Source organism: Pseudopipra pipra, chromosome 25 (assembly GCF_036250125.1).
Source record: "Pseudopipra pipra isolate bDixPip1 chromosome 25, bDixPip1.hap1, whole genome shotgun sequence".
Lineage (NCBI taxonomy): Eukaryota > Metazoa > Chordata > Aves > Passeriformes > Pipridae > Pseudopipra > Pseudopipra pipra.
The window spans coordinates 2,106,633-2,128,538 of record NC_087573.1 but is presented as its reverse complement, the minus strand read 5'-3'; the positions used below and the strand labels follow the sequence as shown (position 1 = coordinate 2,128,538).

At 54.2% G+C, this 21,906-nt stretch overlaps 1 protein-coding gene across 1 annotated transcript; it reads left to right on the top strand.

The window, feature by feature from the left end:
• Positions 1–4,956: 4,956 nt before the first annotated feature.
• SLC41A1 (solute carrier family 41 member 1) lies at positions 4,957–21,891 on the top strand. The gene is made up of 10 exons (XM_064636055.1): positions 4,957–5,807; positions 11,166–11,273; positions 14,817–14,888; positions 15,348–15,492; positions 15,590–15,736; positions 16,538–16,685; positions 16,769–16,848; positions 17,652–17,786; positions 18,529–18,677; positions 18,930–21,891. The coding sequence occupies exons 1-10, from the start codon at positions 5,448–5,450 to the stop codon at positions 19,113–19,115; spliced, it is 1,530 nt and encodes a 509-aa protein (XP_064492125.1). The 5' UTR covers positions 4,957–5,447; the 3' UTR covers positions 19,116–21,891.
• Positions 21,892–21,906: the final 15 nt, after the last annotated feature.

The window sequence follows — 21,906 nt, the reverse complement described above, 5'->3', positions numbered from 1 at the left end:
TTACAAAGTTGTTTCCTCCAGCTTGGCACTTGACACTTGCATTCTTGGCTCCTCTTTTGCCATTTTATTTGGTGTTCCACGGAGCTGGCAAAATCCATTTTCTCAAGCAGGTGCTGTGAAAACTCCCCCTCACCAGAGCAAGACACTCACTGAGGAATCTGGAGGCTGCTCAGCCACAGCCTGCAGTGTCCTTTGCTGCTCCAGAGGAGCCTTCCTCACCTCTAGCTCAGCCTGTGACCCTTAACTCTGTGCTCTTCAGTGGTTTAACCCTGCTCAGACTCTTGCCAATGGGTTCAGTCCTCCCCTTGCTGGTGCTCTGAAACTTTTAGACATGTTTGTCCTTTTAATCCACGAATTCAGGTTCTTGTCACAACGCTTTAAAGATGCATTGCCATGAGCTGTGAGGTCTCTCTCAACATCTCAGTGCCTGGAGTTGGTGCAGAAGTGCTGCCCAGGGGTTGTTTTGCCCAGCTGAGCAGCTCAGGGCAGGCTGTGTGACATCAGGTTTGCTGTGCAGGGGCCTTGGCTCCGCTTTCCGCTCCCACACTTCCCGGGGCAGCGGGTGGTGGAGATAAAGAGCTCAGCGTGTGGGGAAGGGAGGGACCTGCCCTGCTCAGTGCAGATCACTGAGCTGATTGAAGAGCTGTGGTGGTGGTGGGCCCCAGAGGAAGCTGCAGCCAGTTCTCAGCAGGAAGGAAAATGACCCCATGGAAGGGTGGTGAGGGCAGGGGACAAAGGGAAAATGCTCTTCGGCACTGATGGATTTACCCACGAGTTGGTCACAGCCTGGGCAGTGGGGTTTAGAAGCAACATGTAGCGTTTCCCAGGGTGCTTTTCATGCATTTTAACTTGTATTTTTAATCCAACACAATGTATGGTTTATTGCAGCCCTGTGAATACTCAGATCACTTGAACACTGTGCCTGGTGTTGCAGTAGAAAGGTGACCCCATGGAAGGGCCTGGATCTCCAGAGGTCCCTTCCAACCCCAACTACTCTGTGATTCTGTGAAATAGAAGGGAGTTAAAGAGATGATTTTCATTTATTCTTTTTTAATACCAGCCTCTGCTCTGACCAGCCCTGTGGTATTTGTGTTTCCTTCAGCCTGATTTCTGAATATAAATGAGCTCACAGCTCATATCCGGAACAAACCCGAAATGTGAGGCACATCCTCAGGGCCTCCATGACAGGTGTCCATGGCCCTGCTATCTCACAGGAACCACTGGCCTTGTGGAACACAGGAAACCAGGACCTTCCAGCTCCTCTCTGCCAGGAGCTCTCACATGGCCAAAAGCCCAAGGGACAGACCTGATTGGGGCTGACCCGTGTTGGTCACAGCACGTGGGTGACACAGGAACACAGCTGGGAGCACTGGTCATGTGGGCCTTGGAAAAAAAAAAAAGGATGGTGATGGGTTTGTTTGCTTCCAGGCTGGCAAAACAGAATTTCCAGGGTCTGCATTTCCCAGATCTCCCAGATCAGGGTCAGCCTCTGACATCACTGCCTGCCCTCGTGAGCTGCTTTTGCTCTGCACTGACATCTGAAGGGGTAAGTCATGACCAGTCTTTGAGTTTGCCTGTTGGGATTCCTGTTTGCAATTAGGAACTCAGTTCCTTCAGGATCCTTGGTCAAAGGCAGCTGGGACTGCACTGACATCTGTGACAGAGTGGTGGAGCTGGAGCAGGGAGCAAAGGCACCTCTCAGGGCACTGTCAGCTCGGGATGAGGTGGATGTTTTGAGTGACTTTGGCCAAACCCTTTTATTTTGCTGCATTCTGTGCAAGAGGGAGTCACCCTATACCCATTGTGGGCTGTTCCTGAGTGCTGGCCCAGAGCTGGACAGTTTGACAGTGCCAAAACCACCTGGCTGCTGTAAAACACAGGGGCACCACGTTCCCTGATCCAACTGCAGCTCAGTGGTAAAACTTTGTTGCCTTTGGTACCTGCTCCCTGCAATTGGAAACCCATTTCCTGCCCTTTCATCCTCTGCCTCTCTGATCTCTGCGCTGGTGGGGGTTTTATCTATTTCTGTGTTCTTGTCTCAGGCAGCTTTTGTCTCCACACTTCCACTTCCTGAGCGTGCAGCTGGGCTGGGCAGCACTGAGGTCACGTTTTGGTGTGCCTTGTTTTTGGGGAGGTGAGGGAGGGATGGTTGTTCCGGGGGAGATCCGGATTTTCCGAGTCAGGAAGGAAAGATGCAGGCGGAAGGAGAGCCTTACCCAGGTTTATTTGGACAAAGGAGAACAGAGGCTGGGGTTGGAGGCAGGATTTGGAGCTCCAATCCCAGCCTCAGTGTGGAAGTGTGTTGTGGTTTTAGTTAAGACATGTCTCTGTATGTCTTAAGTTTTCCTTGAGGTCTCTTTGCTGGTGTCACAATAGGAGGGTCTGGGAATTAGGTAAGTGACTCCAGAGGCTCCTCAGCCTTGAAATCACAGAATGGTTTGGGTTGGAAGGGACCTTAAACATCATCTCATTCCACCCCTGCCATGGGCAGCGACACCTTCCACTAGCCCAGGTTGCTCCAGATTTATCCACCCTGGCCTTGGACACTTCCAGGGATGGGGCAGCCACAGCTTCTCTGGACAACCTTTGCCAGGGTCTCCCCACCCTCACAGAGAGGAATTTCTTCCCAATATCCCACCTAACCCTGCCCTCTGGCAGTTTAAAACCATCACCCCTTGTCTTGTCACTCTCTGCCTGTATAAAAAGTCCCTCATCAGAGCTGCTTTCTGTCATTAGTTCTGCTCTGCTCCACATGTTCCAGTCACCCTCTTCTCCCAAAGCAGCAAATACTTCAGGAAAAAACCCTTCTCTTGATCAATTTTTAACGAGAGCAGACAGAAATGAAGTAGCAGAGCCCAGAGCTTTAGATCACAATGGATCCCCTGCTGCCCACGACTGCCTTTGTTTCCTCAAGGAATGAAGTCACCAGCTCCAGTCACACTCGTCTCCTTGTATCCATGGGGGAATGAGGTTCCTGTGCTGCCTCCCCCTTCCCCCTGCACGGCTGGTTGTGTCACAGCCACCCTTATTGGCCCAAAACCTGTCTCCAAGGCCTGGAGCTGGGGATCACGTCATCACTCTGAGTAATGACTTGCTGCTGACTCTTTCCTGGGAGGAAAGGAAAGGCAGGAAGGAAAAAACAACAACTGCTCAGAAGTTCCACTCATGCAACAAAAAAAAAAAAAAAGAAAAAAATGGGGAAATAAAAGGAAAACATGAATCAGAAGAGTTGGTGTCATTCAAGAACATGGAATTTGCAGAGCATTGAGGAGCTTATCTCTGCAGCAGGAGTTTTTATGCTTTTTATTTATTTGTTGGGGGGTGGTTTGGCATAAACAGGCAAAGTGTGGACGTGACAATATTCCTGATTTTTTTTTCCCTGAACTCCACCAGTCTGGCAGAGGCCTGAAAGCCAGTGGGTACCACCTGTACTGCTCCAGGGCCTGGCTCCAGCCACATTCCCCTGGATGGGGGATAATCAAAGCACAGATCCATAGTGGGATGGATGGATGGATGGATGGATGGATGACAGGACAGTGGGATGGATGGATCAGGGGATAGCAGATAGATGGACAGTGAGATGGACAGATGGATGGATAGCGGGATGGATGGATGGATGGATGGATGACAGGACAGTGGGATGGATGGATCAGGGGATAGCAGATAGATGGACAGTGGGATGGAGAGATGGATGGATAGCAGGATGGTGGATGGCCAGCGGGACCACTGGATCCTGGCACAGCTCAGGGATGGATGGATGGATGGAGGGATGGATGGAGGGATGGATAGAGGGATGGATGGACAGATGGATGGCTGGATGGATGGAGGGACAGAGGGATGGATGGACAGATGGATGGGTGGATGGGTCGGTGGATGGATGGACGGACGGAAGGACGGACGGAGGGATGGATGGACAGAGGGATGGACGGACGGAAGGTCGGAGGGATGGATGTATGGACGGACGGACGGACGCACAGGGATCGCTCCCCCCGCTCCACGCGGACTCTCCCCCACGTGACCCCAGGCCACGCCCAGCCCCACGAAGGGGGCGTGGCCTCTCCTCTCCCCCCTCCCCGCCGTGGTCCGCGCAGGGGGCGGGGCCGGGAGTGACGCCACGCGCCCGCAGCCAATAGGAGCGCGGCGCGGCGCGCTGGGCAGGGCCGCCATTGGCGGGGGGTGATGTCAGGGCGGCGCGCGCCGGGCCCGGCGGGGCAGAGCGGGGAGAGCGGCCGGGGGAGCGCTGAGGGAGGTGAGGGAGCCGAGGGAGCCGAGGGAGGGAGCGCTGAGGGAGCGCAGAGAGCAGCGAGCGGAGCGCTGAGGGAGCGGCGGCACCGCGGGCACACGGCGCGGGACCGGCCGCGGCAGCTCCGCTCCGCTCCGCTCGGGGCAGCGCATCCCCGCGGTGTCCCCTCCGCGGCCGCTCCCGCTGCGCTCCGGGAGCGCCGGTCCCGCTCCCCCCGCGACGCGGCTCTGCGGGCGCTGCGGCACCGGCGGGCGGGGGCCCCGGGCGTCCTGCGGCTCGGGGGTCCCTCTGTCCCCCGACACGGCCCCCTGAGAGGGGAAGAAGAGCCGAGGGGATAGTCCGGGGTGCGTTGAAGTCTGAACCTTCGACATAGAAATGAAGGAGCTTCTTGTGCTGCCGCGGAATCCAACAGAATATCTGTTTTCCTCCCCTGTATTTCAGGTGAAAGGCGAGTTCTTGGAAAGCCGCGTCAAATCCAGGGCTGTCCGGATGCCAGAGCCCACCCTGCAGCCCGCCCAGCTCAGCGAGCGACCTTAACTGGGGACCTGCTGTTGCTCTAAATAAGAGCTGTGGTTGTCTTGTGCTGTCGGGTGAGAAATTCTCCTGGAAGAGGAGGACGACAGACACTTGGAGCTTCCTGGGATTGCTGGCAGAGAGCAAAAGCCAGGCTGAAACAGAGCAAGAAACCCCACAGGAGACTTCAGACTGGAATTCTGCAGGGGCACAGTGCTACTGGGAAAAGCAACAGAAGGTAGCAAAAAGAGCTTTTCCAGGCTGGATCATCTCTACAAGCCGGGTTTTCTCCTTGCCTTGGGTGCCCCATCTCAGCAGCCGTGCTGCAGGAAGAAAACCTGGAAAAAGATGCACTGAAGTGTCACACATCAAAGAAGGAAAGCTTGGATCCTGCCTTGGAGGCTGCTGTAGCACGCAGCACTGGAGAGGAGAACCAGAGGGAATCAACTGGCCATCATTCCCAGTTCCTGCTCTCTCAGTGGTTGGTGTCCCCCGTTCCTGGACGTTGCTTGATGGGGATCTCTGCTGCAGGAGCAGGCTCTGCACTCCAAGGCAGGCGGGCAGGGATAGGAGAGGTCGCTCCTAGATGCCGGGAAGGCCATTTGTGTAAGTTCCTGGCAGAAGATCTCTTCTGGAACAGCTGCTGGCTGTAGGCCCACCAAGCCAAGGGTCAGGATAGCCTCTGAACAGCATGTCTGCCAAGCCTGAGAAGAAGGAGACCCACCAGGCCAATGGGGCTGTGCCTGTGGACCATCTCACCAGTCCGGACCAGGGGCAGCTGGTGGAGCCCTCAGATTTCCTGGGACCTGCTGCAGTAGAAGCAGTGGTGCTGGAGTCCCGTGCCAACGCCAAAGGGGTGCGAGAAGACGATGCCCTGCTGGAAAATGGCAGCCAGAGCAATGAGAGCGATGACACCAGCACACACCAGAGTCCTGAGCCAGCCTCGCCCCTCAAGGAGACCTCCTTTTCCATTGGGCTGCAAGTCCTCTTCCCGTTCCTCCTGGCAGGCTTTGGGACAGTTGCTGCTGGAATGGTGCTGGACATTGTGCAGGTAGGATTGATGCTTCCCTGGCATGGCATTGGGCTCTGAATCCTGTCAAGCCAGGAGGGACTGGAATGCCAAGGCTAGTTCAGCAGCTGGCAGCAGGGAGGGAAGGAGACCAGTTCTCTTGGCTGGGGAAGGGGAGACAGGGAGACCTTGGTGATGTGTGGAATGAGGGAAGGAGAGGCTGAGGGCACCCCTGCACAGCTGCACAGCTGTGGCTCAGAGGAGGAGGTCACAACTGGCACAATGTGGCACCTGAGACCACCTTGCATCACAGCTCAAAATGAAGCCCTTCCCTGCTGGTGGCTGGTGACATCCCAGCCCCAGTCACTGGTTCCACTTGTGTCCCTTTTCCATGTTGGGTGTTTGCTGTGCTGTCCCAGCACGCCAGGCTCGTGCCACCACGTTAATGATTCTCCTGCCACAGCGTGTGCTGGACACCTCTGGGGGGGCTCATTCCAAAGCCTGAAGGCCACGTGGCCCCTTCACCTCCTCCTCGTGCTCCTGACGTGGCCAGGGGTGACAGGGCTAAAGGAGTGGTTCCTCCTGGGAGGTGTGTGGAGGTGATCCTTAGGAAAGGCCTGCCAGAGAGCTGGCAGTGACCTCTGGATGAAAACCAACGTGTTACCTTGGCAGGTGATGCTGTGGGAACCCGACAGCCTGGCAGCTTGTTTGTGTTTTTATGTGGGAATGGTGCCTTTGGAAGCTGTGGCTCCTGCACTGGTCTATAACACGTTTTCCAAGCAGTGACTCTGGCAGCAGAGGAGTTGCTTCACCTCTTCTCCTTTGCCCTGAAAGACAGGCTGGGCAGAGCTGTCTGATGCCCAGCCCAAAGTGGTGACTGAGGCTCAGAACTGGCTCATCTGTGCAGTGGAGGTTTCTGAGACTCTTTGGATGGGGGAGGCAGCCATTTTGGAGCTGTGGTCACCCAAAAATGCTCTGCTTGAAGCTCCTCTCTTTGCTCAAGTGAGGTAAACAAGCCCTCGAGTGTTGGCAGAGAAGGGCTCGAGTGTCAGCCCAGGGTGTTACCCTGTGCCAGGGTAAGTCAGTCAGGGTTTTTTTGGGCTTGTGGGTGGTCAAGCAGACACTCCTCGTGGTGTCCTGCCCGTAACAGCAATTTCCCTGCGTGCCTTTGCACTCTGGTCATCCTTACGGGCTCTCTTGGCCGTTGAGAGAGCTGTGAAGTGACTCAAAACAGGAAAAGCTGGATGTGCTAAATTAATCTGGGAGAGAGAGAGATTTACTGGAATCATTTTCTTAAAAAGAAAGACCTTTCAAGCGTGTTTCCCTCCGCAAAGGTCCCTGTAAACTCACGCGTGGCTCTTCTGGAAGTCCCCCAGAGCCAGGGATTTGAACCCAACCTAAAGTTTTTCCTGGAGAAGGAGCAGCCCTTCTGGCTGGGAAGGAGTGGGCAGGGCTGGGATACTGCAGCTGAGCCCTGTGTTCTCCTGCCTTTCTTTTTTAGGGCCATTAGAAATAAAACTCTGTAATTCCCTTGTCCCACAAGCAGCTCAGCGTGTGGCTGTGCAGCTTTTCCTGCCAACAGCTCCAACTCCCTTTAGCCTTGGGATTAAATGAGCCATAGGGTGGGAAAGGGGGATGGGAAGCCTGTTGGCTTGGCTTGGGGAGCTGATCCTGATAACTGGCTTCCAAAGGCTCAAAGCCTTGGATGAAAGGAGGAAGCATGTGGAGTGGGTCACTGGAGTCCCGTGGCTTTGGATGCAGCCATGGTTGGTGCTGGCTGGGGGCTCCATACACTCCATGTCCTGTGTTTTGGAGGACTGGACTAATCAGCCAGCTGTAATTGGTCTCCCCACTGTGAAAACAAGCAGCCCTGGCCTGTGGCCATGCTGCCCCATTAACGTGGCCCCGGGAATGTGCCTCTCAGGAGGAGGATTTGCCTCTGCTCCCTCTGGGATCGCAGAGACTCCAGGCCAGGTACATGTGAGTGCCCTGGCTGGTTTTTGTGTGCAGTGCAGGACTGTTGGCACAGTCCCCTTTCCCAGCAGAGTCCCTGTTGTTGTTTTCCAGACTTATCAGCTCCCTGGAGGTTCTTTGGATGGACAGGATTTCATATGGATGAGGGAGCCTGCTCCTTTCCCCTGCTTCACCCCCTCTGGTGTTACCATCCCTCCAGGGTGGGTGTCAGGGACTGCCAGTCCTGCATTCCCGTTAGGGCTGCCCATTCCGTGGCATTTTGGAGGGAGAATGCCGGGAGAAGCAGCTGCACCGAGGCAGTCGCAGCTCCGACCTGCAGCAGCCCCTCCCCTGAGCCGTGAATCACCACCCTGCTGCCATCTGAGCAAAACCAGCTCTTCCTCGTGAGCTGTGAGCCTTCACTTCACACCCAGGGACTGAAATGACACAGCTGAGGGGCAGCTGATCCCCCGGGAATATCTTCCTGTAGGTGCAGAGCTTCCGAAAGGCAGCGGGACCAGAGGGAGCTGCAAAACAGCCCCTGGGGGTTGGTGTTTCATCCAGACCTGTTTGGTCTGACCCCTCCAGTGCTGCCCAGCAGACACCAGGATCTGCTGTGTCTGGGTAGATCTCTGTTCAGAGGGGCTGTGGCTCAGTAGAAGATAAAGCTGAAATAAGTGAAACCCAGACTATGTATGTGTCACATATTATGTATGTATCTTACAGCCCCTGTGCTCCCCCTCTGCAGAGGGCAGGGAGGAGGTGCTGGAGGTGAGATGCCTCTGCCTGTAATTCTCTGCCACAGCCCTGCTGGAAGGCAGCCAGAGCCCCCTCACTCCCCAGTTCCCCTTTGCATGGAGCAGACTGGATGATGCTGGAGGATCTTTCCCTGAAAACAGCTGATTTCTGCACTTCTCAGAGGGGCTGCTACAGGCAGAAAGGGATTTTATCATCTCCATGTCCTGAACTTAAAGTCTTATTTCCTCTTCTCTTTCCCATTTTGTTGTCTTCCCCAAAACAGCCTGGCCCTGGTTCTCCCCATGGAGCCACATCATGGGCACGTGTCTCCACAGGGATCTTTGTTCCCTGCAGGAGCCATGGAGGCCTTGGAGCTGTAGGAAATGCCCATAGCCTAGTGTTGTATAACATCTTATATTAAGAAAGTTGGCAGGAGCCCATGGGTCCTGCTCTTTGCAGTGAGCAAGCTGCTGAGGTCTGCAGAAATCTCCTTGTTTTCCTCCCCCAAAGATGGCTTTTATTCCTTTCTCCACCAACAGCCCTGTCTTGCTCAGGGAGCTGCCTCTGGCACCAGTTTGCAGTGCAGCCTCCCCCTTAAAGATTAATTTACAAAGCCAGGGTTGGGACAAGGTGAGGGAGGGTTTGAACTGGTGCTGGCTCTTGCCTGATCCTGCCTCTGTGATCTCTGGAGCCAGGAAACTTTTGCACTCCAGCCCGTGGTCTGACTAATGACGATGTTCCTCTCACTAAGTGGTTCTGGTGACACCCAGCTCGTCCTGCTGGGAAGTGGGAGCGTGGTGTTCACTGATTGAGTCCTGGATGCTGCTGAGGGAAGTTGTAGCAGAGGATTCACCCGTGGAACACCCAGCAAAATACTCACAGTGACTGCTAAAAATAGAGTGGGGAGAGCCGAGCTCGCCTGGATGTGTCTTAAAGGAAGCACAGCCTGACGTGAGGCTGGGCTGGATGGAGTGTCTGAGCCTGTGCTCTCCTGCTCTGCTCAGCACTGAGCACTGAAATCACAGTCACAGAGTCACTGAGGTTGAAAAATCCCTCCAAGGTCACCAAGTCCATCCTGTGACCAATCCTCACATTGTCCTCGAGTGCCACGTCCAGTCGTTCCTTGGACACCTCCAGGGATGGTGGATTCTCCTGGAGAATGGGATCCTCAGGAGCAGACACAGGGTTGTGGTTGTGCCTGAAATAGCTGAGCAGCTTTTATCCACATACCTGGGAGCTGCAGTGTGTGGTCAGCTTGTTGGAGCATCCCAGAATGGTTTGGGTTGAAGGGACTTTAAAGCTCATCTCATTCCACCCTCTCATTCCAACCTTCCACTGTCCCAGGTTGCTCCAAACTGGCCTGGGACACTTCCAGGGATGGGGCAGCCACAGCTTCTCTGGGCAACCTGTGCCAGGGCCTCCTCCCCCTCAGAAGCATTAAGGGAATTCTTCTGACTGGAAAACACTTTTGGCCTTTGAGGAAAAGTGGTCCCAGTTCATCCATCTCAAGCACTTTTCTCTCTCCGATGGTTTTTCAAGTGAGTGCAGCTTGAGTGTGGTGTTGCAAAGGACCTACAGGAAACTGGAACTTGTTGGCTTAGTGGTGAGGGATGGAAAAATAAACAAAAATGACTGAAACCCTTCCCCAGAGGAAGGTATTAGTCACCCAGAGAGAGTGACTTATATTTGCTCTAAGGTGTTGGCCCCCAGTCTTCCTTGTCCTAGAAAGAAATGCGTGTCCCTGCTGAGCCTGGCAGTCTGACACTGCCAAGGAAAAAGCTCTGGCAGAGGTGGAGCCTCTCCCAGGTAACTTTTGCAGGTACCACTGACAGGTAAAGCAGCAGAGCTGTGATGTTTAACGTGCCCAGCACAGCACCAGCTGCTGGGAGTGTGACTGCAGTGGCCTTTAAGGAGTTTGGCAGCCAGGCAGTGTGGGAAGCAGGAGTTATTTTGGACACAGGGCCTTCTTGCAACACATCCATGACAATACAGAAAGGGGCAGTGAGGCCTGAGGGGTTTTTTAAATGCAGTTGTGAGGTTTTTTGGAGTGGTTTTGTGTTTTCCTGCAAGCCAGCTGCTCTTCTGTAAGGCTGCTCACCCTGCAATTACCCTTTGTTTTTTTCCTAAATAACCGTGGCTGCCTCCCTCCCTCATCCCAGGGGAGGTGACTTGACTGGAGAGCCAGAAGAGTTAGGAAATACCTGTAATGTAGATGCCAGGTGAGGTACCAGGAAAAGGTGGCCACAGTGGGCTGGATTTTGGATCAGGGAGCAGCAATTCTTTGCTCCAAAATGTATTTGTGAGACACACACGTAGGAATGGCTCTCAGCCAAGACTGACCAAGCTCCAGATTCTGCCAAAAATTGCAAATATTGGGCAAAGTCTCTTCCTCTTTCCCTATTTTGGCCTCTCTGTGTGTAAACATTTTGTCAGTTGGGGAATTTTGGGGGGATTTTTCACTGAAAATTCCCAGCTCGGAGCTGATTTTTAAACTCAGCGGGGAAACGTGGTGCCTGCTACACAAACGTCAGAAATTGTAAAATCACTGCAAAATTCCATGTGTGGCAGCAGGAAGGGGAGTGGGATGGCTGCTGGGGGCACTGCCAGGTGTCAAAGGTGATGAGGAAGTGCCACCCAGTGCCACTCAGAGCAAGGGTTTGGATCAGCCATGCCGAGATCTGATGGTCTGTCTGTGTTTTAATCCTGCAGCACTGGGACGTCTTCAAAAACGTGACCAATTTGTTTATCTTAGTACCTGCACTGCTGGGCCTGAAGGGGAACCTGGAGATGACTCTGGCATCCCGCCTGTCCACTGCTGTGAGTATCCAGGGAGCTCAGGGGGGGAGCAGGATGCTGGATTTGGGAAGAGTGGGAAGGAAAATCTGTATCAGTGACTGCAGACACCAGATCCTGGAGTTCAGCCTGCTGGGAAGGTGTTTCCATCCCACTGGGCTGATGGGATTTGAAGGTTTAATGGTCCTTAAGCTCTGCTGACAGTTCACTTCCTTGTGCTGGCTGCTCAGGGGCCTGAGGGCACGGGGAGAGATGGCTTTGGAGTGCTTGGATCCAGTTTTTTCCACGAGGGAAGCTGGTGCAGGAATGTTATCAGAGCAGGCTGGAAGGAGCCAGGGTGGGGAGGGCTGGGGAGGAGAGTGCCTGGGGAGAACTGCACAGCAAAGCAGAGGGGACCTTGCACTGAGAGCTTGCAGGGGGATTGACAGGCTCTTGAAGTGATGGAGATCTCCTGCTCCAATTCAGTGGGATTCCTGTGGAACACTGAGCTCCCTGTGAGGGATGGGGCAGGCTCTTGTGAGCTCCTTGGAGCACTGTGTCAGTCCAGCTGTCAATTAATTGCTTTGTGTTTAAATGTCCCTCCAACACAGCACTCTTGTGTCTGGAGCTGCTGGAGAGAGACCAACACCCTCTCCTGACAGGGACAATAACGCTCCTTCCTGCTGCAAGGCATCTTCTGCTTGAGCATGACAGCAAGTGACTGCCTGATGTCCCTGTGTTCCCCACGATGGGAGCTTGGAATTTTACATCTAGAAGGTGTTGGCTGCCTGCTGCCAAGCTTCTGGCTCCTCTGTGCCGAGGAGAGAGTCCTTGCAGCAGCCAGCCTGGCCTGGGCTTTGGCAGTGCTGCTGTACCTTGGCTCGAGAGAGCTGCTTGGGAAGTGCTCACTGAGATGTAGGGATGGAGAACTGTCTGCCTGGGTGGCAGCAGCACCCTCCTTCTTGGCATGTTCCCTTCCCCTCAGCCCTCCCCTCCTGCCTGCTGCAGGAGAAGGCACAGCAGAGTGGAATAAGTCCCTCTGGATCTGCTCTCCCAGCTCCTTCCTTCTTCCATCTGGAGCAATGGGGAGATTCCAGCTGTGACTCTTTGCTCCTCAGTAGCTCTTGCTGGCCTCTGAGGCCCAAGGTTTTTGGTGCATTCCAGAGCCAACATTTTGGGCTGCTCAGCTCACCACAGCCCCCCGTCCCCCTTGGAGCAGCTCCTTGTGGGAATCCTGAGGAAGCTGCTCCCATCCCCTGAGCCAGTGGCACGTGAGCATCGTGTTCTGCAGGGTCTGAGGTTGCCCCTGGGGAGCAGGAAGGCAAACAGCATTTCCCTGGACTAGCCCTTGGCTTGGCCTGATGATTCCTGCTGACCATGGGGCCACCTCCTTCTTGGATGCAGCCCTTGCCCTTTGTTCCCTGAAGGAGCAGGGCCCTGAGCTGCCCTGGGAATGGCTGTGCCAGCACTGCCTGGCAAAAGCTGGGCTGGAGCTGCTTGCCCTCGGGGCTGGGCTCCTCTCCCCAGGCACTGTGGGGAGGGCAAAGCTGCTGGGAGGCCCCACACTGCCCCTGGCCCAGCTGTGCTCCAGAGCCAGGGCCTGCAGGAACAGAGCCTGAGCTTTGTTTGCCCCTTCGTTCTGGGAAACAAATCCCTTTGTTTTATTCATTCTCCATTGTTCAGATCCTGACAGGATCCTTGCTGTCCCACAGGCTCTTCTCCCTCTTGGCCTTGCCCAGCTTGCACTTTCTGAGCATGGGCTGGTCAGGGTGAGTGCTTGGCTCTCCTGGGACAAAGGCAGAGTGGCACTTGTGTGTCCTCTTCCCTCCTGGGGCTGGCACAGAGCAGTGTTGGGGAAGGCTTGGCAGAGAACCAAAAATGTGGACAGTCAGCAATGCAAAACTTTGCCCCATCTGCTCTGGTGGCTGCAGGAGGGTCACGAGGACACCAGCACAGAGAGCACCCACCAGCTTGGTCTCCTGGTGCCTCGTGGCATCAGCCTTGTGGGCCAACAGGCAGGCTCTGGCCTCTGCCTCCCTTTGCCCTGGCTGCCTCCACATGGATCCCAGAGCCTTGCTCTCTGCCTCCTTAAAATCATGGAATCACAGAATCATTAGGGTTGTAAAAGACCTCCAGAGATCATCAAGTCCAGCCTCCTTGTGTCTGTGCATGGTGGGACAGGGCAATCTCTTGGGCTTTCCTTTTTCCCCTTGCCCTGCTCATCCCTCGGCGTGGGGTCCCACGTGTGGGGGGAGCTCCCCTCTGACCGGAGCTTCCCGGGGGGGATCCCGTGCTCTCTCCACAGGAAAGCAGCCCAGAGTGGTTTCTCAGACTGTGGGTTTCTAATTAGTGCTGCATTAAGGCACCTCAGACATTCCTTTCACAATTAAGAAGCAAAACTCTCCCATTAGTTAAAGGATTTAAATCCTCTTGGCAGTGACTACAGCTAGGTTGTGTTAATCCCAGCCTAATTGCCATGTGGCTGGAATTTTAAGGTCAGGCTTCATATGGAGCTGAAATTCCTGTGCTGGATGTGCTACTCCAGTCAACTTTTTGTTGGTTTTCCCCCATTCCTTCCTCCTCTCCACTAAACTGCCCAGAATAATTCACTCCAGAGCTGGGGGCATCTCAGTGCTGGTTGAACTGAGCTGGCAGCTCTCAAGCACATGCAGCAAGGAGAGCAGAGGGATTAGCTGATCATTGACTCCTGGTTTTCTTGTTTTGTTTTCCTTTGCTGGAGGCCAGCAAGGAAACCTGAGAGGAGGAAATTGCTGCTGCCTTGTTGTGCAGAAGTTTGATGCTGTCAGCCAACAGCTCCGACGCACATTGGAGCCTCTCCCTTGCTTCATCTTCGTCAGCTTCTAATAACACAAATTAGGCATAAGTTTATGTGCCCTGCTTACCCATTCTTCCATAAAAAGCCCCAGGAGGTGGTAGGGAAGAGCAGAGCTCGTGCCCTGCAGTGACTGCAGCCACTCCACTGGGCTATTCTGGATCGCCCTCCAGGGAATTAAAGCAACTTTCCGTCTCTCCTGGTTATCCTGATTAGCATCTCCCGCAGCTGCAGCGGTGCCAGGTGACCCCTGTGCCATGGCTGCTTCCCGCCAGTCCATCCCCCACGTGGCACTGGCCTTGTTTACTCAGCTTTTACCCGAAACAGGGGGTTTTGCTGCCAGCTTCCTCTGCCCACGTGCTGCTCTGGCCTCGCTCCGTGTCGGAGCAGGGGCACACGGCTGACCTGGCACCCCTGCTTCCCTCCTGCCTGGCTGACCTGAGGGGCAGCATAACCCAGCTGGGCCTGAGCCAGGCTTGGCTGGATCAGAATTGTGGTGGGTCAGCGAGCAGCAGTGTGTGACTGCAAAGGGACAGGGGGGATCTCGGTGCTTCTGCAAGATTTCCATCAGGTAAATCCAGAGTAGCAGCTGGAAGAGGTGCTGTAGTTACCCAGGGTGTGCAGCCCAAGGGACAGTCACAGCCTGGCCCCTCACACCTGCAAACACACCTCTGCAGAGCTGGAAGGCAGGAATTTCACTGTTGGCATGTGCAAAGTGCTGTCAGTCTTTAATGATATTCCATGTCCTCTTGCAGGCTAATATTGGCCAAATGGACACACCCAAAGAGTTCTGGAAGATGATAACAGGAAACATGGCTCTGCTACTGGTAAGAAAAAGGGAAAGGAGAAGGAAGTGGAATATTGGTAGCTGGTGCAAGCTCAACTCTGGCAAATGCAGAAGGTTTAAATACCTGGGTTTGCTACTGACTGTCAATATTCTGCATCTAACAGGGAGGCAAATGGCACCTTTTTGTCCCATCATCATGTTTGCCCTTGGTGTTTCCCTGCTGGATTCTAATCCATCTGACATGGGACCCTGGGTGGTGCTTCTCTCTTAGAATCCTAGAACAGAATCCCACGATGGTTTGGGTTGGAAGGGACATTAAAGCTCAGCTCATTCCACCCCCTGCCACGGGCAGGGACACCTTCCACTAGCCCAGGTTGCTCCAAGCCCTGTCCATCCTAGCCTTGGACACTTCCAGGGATGGGGCAGTTTCTCTGAGCAACCTCTTCCCTCCCCCTGGGACTGTCTGCTCTCCTGGTAACCCTCTGGCCTCCATTTCCAGGTTCAGGCCACCGTGGTTGGCTTCCTGGCCTCCATCGCCGCCGTGGTGTTCGGGTGGATCCCAGACGGGCACTTCAGCCTGTACCACGCTGTCCTGCTCTGTGCCAGCAGTGTGGCCACTGCCTTCGTTGCTTCCCTTTTTCTGGGTGAGAGACAGATGCTGAACGCCCTCTGTGCACCTCTGCCTAAAATGCTTGGCTTCCTTTGGCTTCATCCTGCTCTTTTTCCTCTTTTTGCCTCTAGGAATGATTATGATTGGGGTCATCATCGGGTCCAGGAGGATGGGGATCAACCCTGACAACGTGGCCACCCCGATTGCTGCCAGCCTGGGGGATCTTGTCACCCTGGCTCTGCTGTCAGGAATCAGCTGTGGCTTGTACAAGGACCTGGGTAAGGAGCAACAAAAGGCCTTTGCCTGGTCTTTCCCTGTGCTGCTGTGTGTCCACTCATCTCACCCTCTTCCTTTGCCCTTTCTGTCCTTGGGGTGTTGAGGATTCCTGGTCTAGAGCTCCCTCAGTTAGTGAGATCTAGTCAGACTGATGAGGGGAGGATATGGACTTTCTCAGTGCCTTGTAGCTGCAGACACTCTTGGCAGGGACCTGCACACTTCCCTCTCGACAGGTAAAGTGGTCAGGAAGGGGTTGTCCCCTTCCAGGTGCCAGGGGCTCGTCTGTGGCTGAAGCAGTGGGAGAAGGAAGGTCTGGATTTCATCTGCTGTGCAGTCAGCACCAGCTGGGGATCCTCAGTGCAGGGCTGCAGCTGCAGACTCTCCACTTCCTCCTCCTTCCCTGGGGCCGGGATACAGGGATGTGACTCAGCCAGGTTCATCCAGAGGTGAAGCAACACTGGGAGATCTTGCCCAGGAGCAGAAAGTGGGAATGAGCAGTTGAAATGGAAGAGAGCAGTTGAAATGGAAATGTTGCTAAACAGACCCAAGTGTTGTACTCACAGCCTTGTGCCCCCAGTGTTGTACTGACACCCCTGCCAGTAGAACTCCCACCCCTGTGAGTACACCGGGAGGAAGAGGGACCACGTCCTGCAGAGTTGAGGCTGGACTGGCCCGGTTTCCCTGCCCTTCCTGGCATTCCCAACTCCAGCAGCCTGTGGCCAGGCTTGCTGAGCTCTGCTGAAGCAGCACCTGCCTCACTGCAGTGGGATGTGTCCTTGATATCTCTCACATTTCCCCCCCAGAGAGCAAGTTCTATGTGAATCCCCTGGTGTGCGCCTTGTTCCTGGCTCTGCTGCCCATCTGGGTCTTCGTTGCCAGGAAGGATTCAGCGACCTGGGAGGTGCTTTGTTCCAGCTGGGAGCCCGTTGTCATCGCCATGGCCATCAGCAGGTGGGAGGCCTCCTGTCCCCCCACCCCACAGCCTCATTCCTGGGAGAATTCCAGCACTGACCCCTTCAATCTTCCCCCTGCAGCGTCGGGGGGTTGATTTTGGACAGGACGGTCTCGGATCCGAACTTTGCTGGGATGGCTGTTTTCACACCAGTGATCAATGGTGAGTCCTTCCCACCCTGGCTGGGCTTGCAGCTCTTGGAGGCTCTTGGCAAGCAGTGGAGTTGTCCCCTGTGCCTTATTTCAGGCAGGTTAAGGACAATGAATCCCTTTTGGATGCCACTGAGGCACTGAGCTTTGACTCAAGCTTTACAGCACCGTGGCTCCCCCCAGTGCCAGCCTGTCACTGAAAGGTGCCTGCCCTGGGAGGCTATTCCCTAACAGACACCTTTCCAGGGACCTCTTCACTTCCTCATTCCTCCTGTCTGGTGGGACACCCCCATCTTCCAAAATATTTACCTTGTGGCACCTGGCAACACAGAGATTTGTATTTACACCTGGGAGTCAGGAAATCCAATTGCTTCTGGAGCTTTGACCTCCTTTCTGCCTAATGAACCAGAGAAACTCCTTTTTTTTAATTACTTTTTCCAAGAAATGCAGTTAATTCTGAGCCAGTGCCTCTTGTGCCAGTGGGTTTCACAGTTTCATTACGCCTCATGTGAAAAATAATAGTTTTAAACTTCCTGTGTGTGTTTTGCTTGTCTGACTCATCATTTTTGTTTCACATATTTCTTCCAACCCAAGCTGCAGTAATAGAATGGCATCTATTTTACTGAGGGGCCTGAAGGGAAGCCACAGAACAGTGTGCTTTGTCTGAGCTCCTTACATCCTGCAAAAGTGGAATTCGGGTCAAAAATAGACTGCCCTACATTATCCCAGCACCTGGCAATTCCAGATCTGCTGGTTGTTGAAAACAGCTCTTCAAAGTGTTTGACACATCACCTTCCTCTCTCTCCTGACCTGCAGGTGTGGGTGGCAACCTGGTGGCAGTGCAGGCCAGTCGCATCTCCACCTACCTGCACATGAGTGGGATGCCTGGAGAGAGCTCCAAAACAGTCCCTTGGAAGTGCCCCAGCCCTTGCAGCACTTTCTGCAGCTCAGGTATCTGTGTCAGCCCTTGAAATAACGTTGCACAGGAAAGGGTGGCCTGTTGGGAGGCAGCTGTGGGGCAGAGCACAGCCCAAATTCCAGCACAGAAGGTGTGCAGAGGTTGTTACTCCTAGATAAGCTTGATAGCCTGCAGTCTGGGGCACAAAGTCCCAGAATAGTTTGGGCTGGAAGGGACCTTAAAACCCATCCAGTCCCACCCCCCTGCCACGAGCAGGGACACCTTCCACTAGCCCAGGTTGCTCCAAGCCCCATCCAGCCTGGCCTTGGACACTGCCAGGGAAGGACACTTCCAGGGTCCTGGCCTTCTGGGCCAAGGCTGGCCCTTAAGAGCAAGGAGAGGGAACAGATCTCCAGTGTGGGGATGATCTGTCAGAAAACTAATCACCAGACAAGGTACAGGCGGAAATCCAAAGAAATTCAGTGTTCACAGTAAATTTTTGAGAGCTCTGTGCTGAGCACTCAGAGGTGGGACGTGGCAGCTGAGCTCTGAGACAGCTTTTACTCTGGGGACAGAATGAAACTCTCCTTGGTGCAGAGTCCTTGTGTATCCTGATGGTTGGCTCAATGCTCAGAGTGCTGCCTTCCAGCCCAAATCTGCAGTGTGGGAGCATCCAGGGTGATGGCCTCTGCTTCTGATTTGGCCACAGCTGTGCTGCCTTGTCCCCCCGAGCCCAGCTAAGCTGCAGAGCTGTGTGTGCAGGCCTGTCTCAAGCCCATCTCTGTCCCCCTGCAGACGTGAACTCCCGCTCTGCCCGGGTGCTCTTTCTCCTGGTGGTGCCTGGACACCTGGTTTTCCTCTACACCATCAGCTCCATGCAGGGTGGCCACACCACGCTCACCCTGATCTTCGTGGTGTTCTACATGACAGCTGCACTGCTCCAGGTGAGTGCAGCCCCTCGGGGGGCTGAGCCCCCAGGCTGGGCCAGGGGACACTGCCACGTCACCTGCACTGGGAACTGCTCAGTCAGTTGAGTTGTAGGTCCACAGCACTCGGGAAGGGGGTTCTGACCCCTCACCAGCACCATTCTTTGGGATGTGGCTGTGCTTCTGGGAGCCAGACTTGAAGAACTGACCTCTGGGATTGCAGAGCTCGGGATCTGTGGCTGACGTGGCTCTTCCCTTCCTGCCTGCCAGGTTCTTATTCTGCTCTACATCGCTGACTGGATGGTGCACTGGATGTGGAACAGGGACCTCGACCCAGACAACTTCTCCATCCCATACCTGACAGCCCTGGGGGACCTCATTGGAACAGGGCTCCTCGCTGTCAGCTTTCACATCCTCTGGCTCATCGGGGACCGGGACTCCGATGTGGGGGATTAGCTCTCCCTGCTCCCCCCTTCCCACACTTCTCCTCCTCCTTTCGTTTCTTGTCACTTCTTTTCCTCCACCTTCACTCTTCTTTGCTTCCTCCCCACACCCTGTCTCTGTCGAGACTTCATCTTTAGTACTGGAATTCTCATTATTTTCAATGGGAATTTTATGGGGTTTATATTCCAAGCCCGGTTTGTACAGAAAAATCTCTCTAGTTTTAGGAAGGACAAAAAAAAAAAAAAATAAGTGTAACGAGACAATCACCAAGTGCAATTTCGTAGGAGCTGTGTCTGAACCAAGGTTACAGTGAAGTTCCTGGTCAGTCAGATCGTGCAAGGAGCCCACCCTGCCCCACTCACTCGAGGTCAAGGGCTGCTTTTTCGCTTCATAAGCGTTTTAAATCCTGGAGCTCAAGTTCAGGTTTATTTTACTGAACTGGCACCTCCTAGCAAAGTACAACCTCATGGAGGAGGGCATGGGGCACCTCCTGCCTTGTGTTGGCTCTCTGAAGCTCCATCCCATGCCCAGCACCCAAAGGCTGAGGGAGTCTCTGGGAGAGGGATGAGTGAAGAAGGTGAGGAAGGGTCCTGTGTGCCTACAGGGAAGTGAGTGATCTTGGCATTGAGGACTGCAAAGCCCCTAAGCCTGCCCATGAGCAGGCTGGTCTCTGCTGGCAGATCTATTCTCCCTTTTGCCAACTATCCAGCAGCATCTCACACTGCTTGTTCTGCCTCTGTGAGCTGAGTTCAGCTGCTCTGTGCTTCGTCCTAAGGGGCTGTGAGCTCTCCCCATCCATCATCCCCCTTCCACCTGCCAGTGCTCCACTGGAGGATCTGCTGGAGCCCTCATGGATGCTCTTTGCAGCCTCTCCTTCGTGCTGCTGCGGACACAGCACCGTTTTCAGGGCAGTCTGCTCAGTGCTGTTGACTTTCAGGAATGGGTGGATGGAAAAATAGCTCCTATTTTGTGTGTTCAGATTTTTTTTCAGTTGCTGAGTGCTGCTGACAGACCCAGGGCAGCCAGGAAGAAGCCACCCAGTGCCTCTCTCAGCTGAGCCTGAGGTGTTTCAAGCTGGTCAGCATTAGGCTTTTGGTGCCTGTTAGAGACAGACATCCACCTTCAGACACAGGATTCCTCTCTCTGCACAGGCACCAGCTGCAAAACAGGTCAGCAGGCACAGCCGGATTTCTGGAGCCCTGGCTCTTGGTGCAGCTCTCAGGACAGGGCTGGAGCACAGGCGTGTAAAATTTAGGACTGGGGTGACAGCCCAGCTGGGAAGTGCTGGCTGAACACTGGGAGTGCAGGCTTCGCTTCTCTGATTCTTCCCCTCCTGCTTTTTGTGCTGCTTGGCTCAGCGATGGCTGAAATACCTTCCCTTCCCCTGTTTAGGCCATGTTGGAAGGGCTCTTGCACAGCCTGCAGAGACATAGTGAGAGGAAACCCCAGGGCAGCTCTAATCAACTCCCCCCAATAGCAGGCCCAGAGACAAAATGGAGATGGAGTCTCTTTGCCCCTCTTTTATAGGGTTTGGCTGCTGTGGCCACGCCCCCTGGGCGGGACTGCTGGTTCACTGACCACTCAGCACCCTGCTAATCCGGAGTGACTGATGCTGCAGCCAATCAGATGTCTGGTGTGCGTGGTGTGGGCGGGCTCCTGGTTTGATTGACAGCCTGGCCACATGGCGCTGGCTGGAGGGCTCCGGGCGCCATGTTGGGCACGGAGCAGAACCCGAAATTTGGGCGTGGGTTTGAGGTTGTCTTCTTTGCCTCTGCTTTAAACCTTTTCCTCCCACTGCAGCATGACTATCCTTTACTGGTACCACTTCCTCCTTTTGCTTAACTTCCATATTTCTCACACAAACCAGTGCTTGTCTCCTCCCTTTGGCTGTCTGGAAGGCAGCCCAGTTGTGGTGCTGGCAGCGCTGATCTTCACCCAAAATAACTCCAGATGGAGACATCTGCTTGTTAGTCTGGGCAATGCCAGACCTACCTGAGCTCTACAAAGCGCTGCCTAAGTGGAGACAGCTTTGCTTTTTAGGCAGGGAGCGATTCCTTGGGGGCAGTTCCTGCCTCTCCCAGAAACCAGAGCCGATGCACCCGAGGGGGCAGGTCGAGACCAAAGTTAGTCTGTGCCATGTCCCGTGTGGGAGCAGCTCTGATCCTCCTCTCTCCTCCCCCCCCTCCCGGTGGCTTCTCACACATCTCATCTGGCCAAAGCTGTGCCCAAAATAACCCAAAAAACCCCAACCACAAACCAAACCCCAACTGCGCTGCTGTGCTGAACTCTCAGCCCGGAGAATTCTGGAACATTCTCTGCTGCCCACACGATTTCTCTGCCTGATGTTGAGGAATAGATACGAGACTCCCTTCCATTAACACTTCAGCTTCTACGTGTATGTAGAGAAGCTCTCCTGGTCTTTTAGGTGTCACATCACTCTTCACTTCTCCAAGAAAAGAGGAACAATCTGCTGCTCATGGTCTCCTGTGCACAGACCCCGAGGGGTGAGAGCTGCTGGTCCCTGTGTTATATATGGTATAAAGGTGTGTTTGGGGCAAGGGCAAGGAAGAATCTAACTTAAAACTGAGGAATACTGATGGAAAAACCTCTTCCCACTGGTTGCACTCAAATGCATGCCTACTCTACAGCTGCCTGCAGATGAAAATCCTGGTCTATTCTTTTATTAAAGGAAAAAAAGACTGTCTTAATTATTTATAGTTCCTATAACTGACAGATGTCAACTTAACTGATAAATTATATTTGGTTAAATAAAGATTACATTTATTTATGTGGACTGCAGTGT